Source organism: Haliotis rufescens, unplaced genomic scaffold, assembly GCF_023055435.1.
Source record: "Haliotis rufescens isolate VD_foot unplaced genomic scaffold, xgHalRufe1.0.p SCAF_10, whole genome shotgun sequence".
Lineage (NCBI taxonomy): Eukaryota > Metazoa > Mollusca > Gastropoda > Lepetellida > Haliotidae > Haliotis > Haliotis rufescens.
Window position 1 is genome coordinate 10,610,653 of NW_025963780.1, and position 9,025 is coordinate 10,619,677.

A 9,025-nucleotide genomic window follows, 5' to 3' on the forward strand; every position below is an offset into this window, starting at 1 on the left:
AAAACTGTACATTTAGCATGTTTAGTGGAAAACAATGTTTGTGCTTAAAAATTTGTTGTGGTCTAAAACAATCAACTCACCGTGATGGTTCAGTCACATAGTAATCACTGATACTTTTTCCCATGATGCTGTCCTCATGTGTGTTGTCATAGAAACATGACAACAAGCTTCTCCTGACCTCACATAAATACTGAACATCACATGCAAGTTAATTATTGAACATGTCTAAACTTTGCTGTCATGGTTGACTCTCAGTTCCCTCAGCAAACCTGCTTTCTCTCTGTGTCAGTGAAGCGTTAGTGATGTTTTTTTCTTATGTGATCAGTTGTTCACACTGCTGAATGAAACAGATTTTGACATTCAATCAGTTAAAACTGCCATGTTAACGTGAATTATTTACTATGCGTTGTCTCACGCTTGAGTTCACCTGAACAAAGGTTTTCATGCTGAAGTACCTCCACTGTCAACTTGAAGTTATACCATTTCTTGCATTGAAGACAGTTAGCACTTTATCGGGGCTATTTAATTGTTTTGACATGTATTTGTATTGCTGGTGTTTCCTAGATACTATTCTATGGCCTTGAATGAGACTATTCTGGTAGATGTCACATCTAGGGGTAGACCAGCTCTGTCTGTATGTTGTCAACCTAGCCAACAAAGCCAATAACAACGTTTGGTGCTGTGTTTACTGTATCAATAAAGTGTTGATTTCCCCACATTGACAGGAAGTCCTGCGAAGGCACAGTAGGTTGACCTAACCTCGCTACATATCAAGCTAATTTCTGGGATGAACTTAAGTAAATTAGGAATCATTCATCTTCGTAAATATTTTGTTCTCACCAAATCTTCTAATATCATATAATAAAATATGATTAATAAAAGGTGACATATTTATCATTCAAACTTCACATCACACCATGATGAAAACATACATCCTACATAGGTCATGTCATTATTGTACATTGGATATCAATTTGTAAGGAGAAAATTGAAGTTGTGTTGAAACCCAGTAATACAGATAATATTCTGGTAGATGTCACATCTAGGGGTAGACCAGCTCTGTCTGTATGTTGTCAACCTAGCCAACAAAGCCAATAACAACGTTTGGTGCTGTGTTTACTGTATCAATAAAGTGTTGATTTCCCCACATTGACAGGAAGTCCTGCGAAGGCACAGTAGGTTGACCTAACCTCGCTACATATCAAGCTAATTTCTGGGATGAACTTAAGTAAATTAGGAATCATTCATCTTCGTAAATATTTTGTTCTCACCAAATCTTCTAATATCATATAATAAAATATGATTAATAAAAGGTGACATATTTACCATTCAAACTTCACATCACACCATGATGAAAACATACATCCTACATAGGTCATGTCATTATTGTACATTGGATATCAATTTGTAAGGAGAAAATTGAAGTTGTGTTGAAACCCAGTAATACAGATAATAGATAAGTACCATACAAAAGAAAAACTGTACATTTAGCATGTTTAGTGGAAAACAATGTTTGTGCTTAAAAATTTGTTGTGGTCTAAAACAATCAACTCACCGTGATGGTTCAGTCACATAGTAATCACTGATACTTTTTCCCATGATGCTGTCCTCATGTGTGTTGTCATAGAAACATGACAACAAGCTTCTCCTGACCTCACATAAATACTGAACATCACATGCAAGTTAATTATTGAACATGTCTAAACTTTGCTGTCATGGTTGACTCTCAGTTCCCTCAGCAAACCTGCTTTCTCTCTGTGTCAGTGAAGCGTTAGTGATGTTTTTTTCTTATGTGATCAGTTGTTCACACTGCTGAATGAAACAGATTTTGACATTCAATCAGTTAAAACTGCCATGTTAACGTGAATTATTTACTATGCGTTGTCTCACGCTTGAGTTCACCTGAACAAAGGTTTTCATGCTGAAGTACCTCCACTGTCAACTTGAAGTTATACCATTTCTTGCATTGAAGACAGTTAGCACTTTATCGGGGCTATTTAATTGTTTTGACATGTATTTGTATTGCTGGTGTTTCCTAGATACTATTCTATGGCCTTGAATGAGACTATTCTGGTAGATGTCACATCTAGGGGTAGACCAGCTCTGTCTGTATGTTGTCAACCTAGCCAACAAAGCCAATAACAACGTTTGGTGCTGTGTTTACTGTATCAATAAAGTGTTGATTTCCCCACATTGACAGGAAGTCCTGCGAAGGCACAGTAGGTTGACCTAACCTCGCTACATATCAAGCTAATTTCTGGGATGAACTTAAGTATATTCATATTTATCTTAAAAAAATCAAAAATTCAGTATGAAATTAAGTGTAGGTATCTCATCTAGGTTCCAAGAATCGAACACAGGGAGTATTCTTGGGCATGCAATGAATGAAGATTATATTCAGTACTCCACCAATCTAGGCAAAACATATGAGTCTGCTAAAAAAATAACCTGAACACCTCATAGATCATTTGCAGTATAATTAGGCCTAACATAAGATAGCTACATGGTAAATCTCAAGAACAATAAAGAACGAAGCATGGTTTTATTTCACGATGAATCATTGTTCTATCATGACGTCATTTCTGGAGATTCCTATATGCGCTTGCAATTTGATGACATCGTATATTGGACGACTTTATGTTTGTGAGGCAAGTGTCTCGTAAGTTGTTACCCATAGATGTAGCTGGACTACAGAGATAAACATTGTGGCCGAACGATCGCATCCAAAAGCTGGCAAGATCTGACAAGCGGTATCAGGAGAAAAGGTACAGATGATCGACTGAGGATTGTGAGAATATACCGACAATACCAAACTTAACCCTTCTGTTCATAAAATTCATTAAAATTTGGGTAAATATTTTTAAAGCATGTACTTTTCATCAACATCCTTAAAAAGGCTGTACATAATGTTGATATTGTTGTTTATCGTACAATAAAACATTGCAGGGATAATAAACCATGAGGGGCTGTCATACTGACTTTACAAACGAGTGTCAGAATTCTTGTCTTTCCCTAGCGAGAGCAAGGGTAATACATGAATTCTTACACAAGTTTTGTAAGTTCAGTTTGACAAACATCTGAGTTTCATCATTTCCGTTTTACCCATCATTTTTTAATCCTTTTAAGCTCCCCTTCACAAAAATACAGTGATCATGACAACCATCTCGGAAAACCACAACTGTCAAATGACCTCAACTATCTTCAGCTGTGATAGTGTTTCTAGTATGACATCATTCCTACATTCACAATGCTGTCTGGATTACGTTAACTTTTCAGTGGTACATGTGAAGTGATATTTGCCCTAGTGCACATATGATTTTTTTTTAACTTAGTTATTTCTAACTCTATGAGTAATAAACAGCAGTATTAAACAACATTCACTGGAATATAACAGTCTTGTTTATACTTACCACGATGATGGTAACAGTTCACTCACTAGGCACCGTGTGTCTCTTGAAGTACTCACAGTATAAAGTGTCGCAACCCTCCCAGATAGATGTCAACTCTCCACGATGATGGTAACAGTTCACTCACTAGGCGCCGTGTGTCTCTTGAACTACTCACAGTATAAAGTGTCACAACCCTCCCATATGATGTCAACTCTCCACGATGATGGTAACAGTTCACTCACTAGGCACCGTGTGTCTCTTGAACTACTCACAGTATAAAGTGTCGCAACCCTCCCATATGATGTCAACTCTCCACGATGATGGTAACAGTTCACTCACTAGGCACCGTGTGTCTCTTGAACTACTCACAGTATAAAGTGTCGCAACCCTCCCATATGATGTCAACTCTCCACGATGATGGTAACAGTTCACTCACTAGGCACCGTGTGTCTCTTGAACTACTCACAGTATAAAGTGTCACAACCCTCCCAGATAGATGCCTGAATGACTGATGGATGTCATCTTTGTTGACTGACAACCATGGTAACAGTTTACTCTACCCAGATATCCCTAGATCACCATAACAACAGCATCTTGAAGCATCCTGTTGACCGTTTCTTTCAGACTGACAATTGCAACAGTGCAATTGTGTGTCAATCAATATGCTTCATTAGCCAAGGAATCTCCTTAGGTGCAGTTGAATCATTAGTGGATGCTTGATTATAACTTAATGAATTTGGTCGACAATGTAATGACCACATGGAACTTATTCATTATATGTGAGTCGGAGTCCTTGGTAATTCAATTGCATTTAGTGTTATCAATGAAATTCTACTAGGAGCTAAATGCTGTTATTTTATTGATAATTCTGACTGTTTAGTGAAAACCTTTATTTCAGATATTGAATTTGCCCTGAGGTGACAACACATTTCCCATGTCAGCATACTAAGGAGATTTCATTGTATCATTGTTCTGAGGCATTGCATATCGTCTCTCTTATTTGCCACAACTGCTGTCAACATTGTAACTAATGACGACAGGCCCAACCTGGCGCTCATCTTGTATATAAGTTGGGTAGATAATGTCTGTATTGCAGCTGTTGCCAGCTGATTCTGTTCTCATGATGACAGGCCCAACTTGGCGCTCATCTCGTATATAAGTTGGGTGGATTCTGTTCTCATGATGGAGCACTTATGAAACAGTGAATTTTGCACCTCACCAGGGTGTCTTTGATGAGAGTCAATAGCAGTTGTTGAACTTTAAGTCTCTGCTGAGGCTACATTTATGAGGAATGTTTCAATACGACTATCTCCCGATATGATTCATATCGTGATACTTTTTACTAATTAGCGACAATTCTGTATGAATTTTTATGTTACAAAGGGCATAAACGCCATTAAAAAGGCTTTAATCAAATTGAATATCTGGTCTATGAAATGAAAATTGCTCATTTTTGTCAAACTATATTTCAGATAAAACTAGAGTGTCAACATAAGTTGGTTTTTTTATCAAATAATACAGCAAATTCCCTGTTTGCTAAATACCCTAGATGTGCACCCTAAATTATATTAATCAAATATGAATGAATGGAATTCGAATTAAAATATGAAGTGGTACAGGTAAGTGTGAATAGTGTATAGTATCGTTTGAGAATTTTATTGATGTATTGTGAATCGTGATATTCTAAAGTAATATCATTATAAGATTCTCTTTGAATCATTGGCAATAATAATTTTCGATTAAGAGACTTATTTCTGATTGAATTAGAAATACATGCATTGTCGGTTTGTTCATTTTTTTTATGTTTTTGTTTAGTGTGAAATATATGGTGATTTCGGAGTCTATTTATGATAAATATCCAGTATTTTTAAAGATGCCTTGGATTATATATCCCTTGACCCAGCTTTTATTCAATTCAAGGAAGGCATTATATTGTATCAAGTTTTCTTTTTCAATATTGTTTCAAATGTCCCTCCTCCATGTCTTGTCTCTGCCATGTCTCATTCAGTTGAACAGGCTGTAGGTTAAAAATTTAAAAATGGCAGGTGTGCTTTGGGACGTAAATGTTAAACCAGTATCATATGCTGAAAGTGCCCTTTGTAAGTCTGGATTTTTAGTTCTTATTTGTTTGCATTTCTTATAAACTGTTCAACATAATTATTATATTTTGTATACACAGACAAGCGCCAAACTGAATCCTTTGTCTCATTAAAGTGAGATCTTTTACTCCCATATGATAGTTCTCTGCATGAAGAACTGATGACACCTCAATAACCGGTCACACCAAGTGAAACCTTTGAAAACATTGAATTGAATGTAAGGATTCATGGTTGTCATCCAATCAGATGTCAGCTTTCTTACCACCTGATTTGGAAATTTCGGTCTTAGCAAATGAAAACCACCACAGAATACCAATATACCCTTGATAGTTCAGCCTTTTGGGTGTAGATGCCATGGCGATCAAAAAGGACCTCGATGTATTAAATACATGTATCCCAAAGCACTTGACACTGATTGACTGATAAACAGTTCACCTGATCTTCAAGCAGTAAGGTAGCATACTGGAGTCAAATATCGGATTCTAGTTTCATGAGACCGACAGGATTTTATGACTGAATATTTTGCTAGCATTTCCAAGATAGTTTTTCGGATGTAGCAAGTTTAGAACAAGCCATGATTCTGTCGCTAATTCCCTTGTCCTGTTATGTAACCCTAACCATCCTTTTCCCATCCATCCTTTCCTTATGCCTGGAATAAAGTTGACCATCTCTGTTTCAGGTTACCATGACTCTGCAGCCTACCCAACGCCATCTTTCTACAATCCACAACCATGGCAACCCATACACATACCTCGAGTGAAGAATGAAAAGCCAAAGAGGCCAAAACCAAAGAAATATGTATGGAATCCGAATAAGTACTATTAAGGGTTGATTTTATTCGGGTGCAGAAGTATTTATTTATGTTAATTTAATTTGTTTAATTGTTAGCGACATGAGACAATACCGGTAGGTATTTATTTGTGATTTGTCAGGTCACTGGGAAAGAATATATTAACCTCTGATCACACAGCTACTGGTTATCATATGATGCAGAAGGGGAGGACTCAAGTAGTAATATCTTAGGAGACCCCATTTCGCCTTTCGGAAATATCATACCAAGAAGCTAATTACATTTTAAGTTTTATTATCAGGGCAGACCAATTAATCTTCATTTTTTTTTTTCTCATTCTCTTTTTTCTCTTCATTTGACAGTAACAAATAATATATAATGTAACTGATTTAAGGTGAAACTGATTTCCACATGGACATTTTTGTGTGGGTGTTACGTGTCTTTAGTTTGTAGCTTGAAACTGGATTGTATTGCAAAAGGAATTTAAACAAACTCTTGAGTAAGCCTTGTGTGGCCTGTTTGTGACTTCATCTTGATTCATATTACAAATCTTACATGAGAAGTATGAGTTATGAGTTGGGAACACTCAAATCAGACACAATGGTGGTGATTGTACACCTCCAAATATGCCACTGGTAATTGTTAAAAGCAGGAATTGGGGCTGGGACGATTCCAAATTTACTACACGGGTACCCACACCTCTATTACCCAACCCTACCCGGGTACCCGCTGTTGGTGTCAAGTGATAGGTACAAAATGTCCGATTTGGAATAGTTTGACAGTAGCCCTGGCAGAATGTATCTAGATATAAAATGATGTGGTCATGCATACACTGAAGTTGACTGAAGTTTTAGCTATATATAAGTCAGAAGGAATGTGTACATAGTCATGAAGAAATCGAACATTAGAGACTCAAAATTGTCATGTAACCATGTAGGTTTATAGTGAATTTTTCTCATGAAACAATATATCACGTGATTAACCACGGGTCCAGGTAGTCCTGTGGGTACCCGGGTCCTTCTCAGCACCCACCCGACCCGAGTACCCGAGTTACCTGTCCCAGCCCAAGCAGGAATATACAAAGCTTTGATGGTATGAGAAGTTAGTCATTATGTGCACTTACTAGATGCTTGTAGTTTGTAGAAAACATGCTCCTGATTACAACTGTTTTGTGTTGAGTCACGACATATGTATGTTGGCATATTCCGTCCATTTTGTTGATATCTTATTGTTCTCAAGATCTGTATATATCACACAGAAAACCCTCCACCCAGCTGCATATATCAGACACACTCTGGCTCTGCCTATGCAATTGCATAGGAAAATGTATGTTAATATTGATCTTAACAGCTATGATGCGTGGGGCATCAGTGACTTCAGTCTTATGTACTTAAAGGGAGATAATTCACATAATTGAAGCCCTCATAAAATATTGCTGATAGTATCAGATTTTGTTTTATTATTTGGGGTGTTATTTTATTTATTTAAGGCTGACAAATTGAAAGAATATATCTTAAATACATGCCATGGTTTAATTAACTTAATTGTTTACTGACATTTTCCAAACTGTAGATAATGGTTAAAATATAGATTTACGCACATTTTCAAGTGCTATGACAGTTGCAATGAGAAGCAAGGCATTTGGCACAAAATTCAAGCAGTGTTCCTAAAAGATGTATTGAGTGATTTGGCATGAGATTACAGTGGAATTGTGTGAGAGCGTGTGTATTGTTGAACAAGCATGAATCTCACTCCAAGTGCTTGAGAGTTGACAGATATGTAGCTCCGTGCAGCTACCTATAGCCAAACCTATGCATGAGCGAACACTGGAACAATGAGGAGAGCTAATGCAGTATGGGATCAGCATCGGGACAATTCTGCATCGGGACAATTCTGCATCAGCTCAAGTCAGACAAATGAGAGAAACATGCAAGTACTATAGGTGTTTACATGTTTCACTGAGTCATCAGCTGGAAATAATCTACATAGCTGCCATGTTTAAATAACTTTCAACCACTGCTTCTGAAAGCTATTATTTAATCGGGCAGAATTTTAATCTTGTGTGTTTCTTGCTTCATCAAGGCAGTCACTGGATTGGTTGGAATTTTGCGATTTGGTTCACATTTTCACTGCAAATGGCCATGAAACATGAAGTATATTCAAAAGGCAGTATGTGTATTATCCTTAATGGAGGTATTATTATCCTTGATGTCTAGAGTCGTAGAAATGTTTTTGGCATGTGTTTTAAAACAGAGAATAAAAAACTTGAATATGTATGCCCATGGTAATTACATGACCAAATTTGAAGTTTATATATAATTTTCTATGGATTATTGTGCCTACAGCAGTGTAGTGTTAGAGAATATAGTACACAAGGGGTACATGTTTTCCATCATGTGTGTGTGTAATTTAGCCTTGTTACAAAGCACTGTCTGTGATATGTGTAATTGTATGTGGTCTGAGGATGAAAAATAAATAGCTAAACAGAAATCGTGTTGTGTTATATATTGGTGATGACATTTTGGGAGTTCTCAAGTGACCACCCCACTACAACATAAGGCTGCGAGGTTAAAATTTGTTGTGCAGAGTTGCATCCCTTAGTTATGCCAGAATCCGATGATCATGAGTTTGAATCCTATATTCAACCTGGACCATGAATTTCAACAAAGTGGCAAACATCTAGGGCCTGCATTACCCTGGGCTTATTACACCCATTAGGCATGTTAAACTGATACTACTTAAATACT

General features: G+C 36.9%; 1 protein-coding gene across 3 annotated transcripts in view; it reads left to right on the forward strand.

The window, feature by feature from the left end:
* The window catches only part of LOC124145329 (coiled-coil domain-containing protein 34-like), a 48,337-nt gene extending 39,569 nt beyond the window's left edge, over positions 1-8,768 (forward strand). For all 3 annotated transcript variants that reach the window (XM_046515045.2, XM_046515044.2, XM_046515046.2), the window contains one exon: positions 6,168-8,768. In XM_046515045.2, the coding sequence (XP_046371001.1) occupies positions 6,168-6,313 (146 nt within the window). In that variant the 3' untranslated portion in view covers positions 6,314-8,768. The remainder of the gene's footprint in view (positions 1-6,167) is intronic.
* Positions 8,769-9,025: the final 257 nt, after the last annotated feature.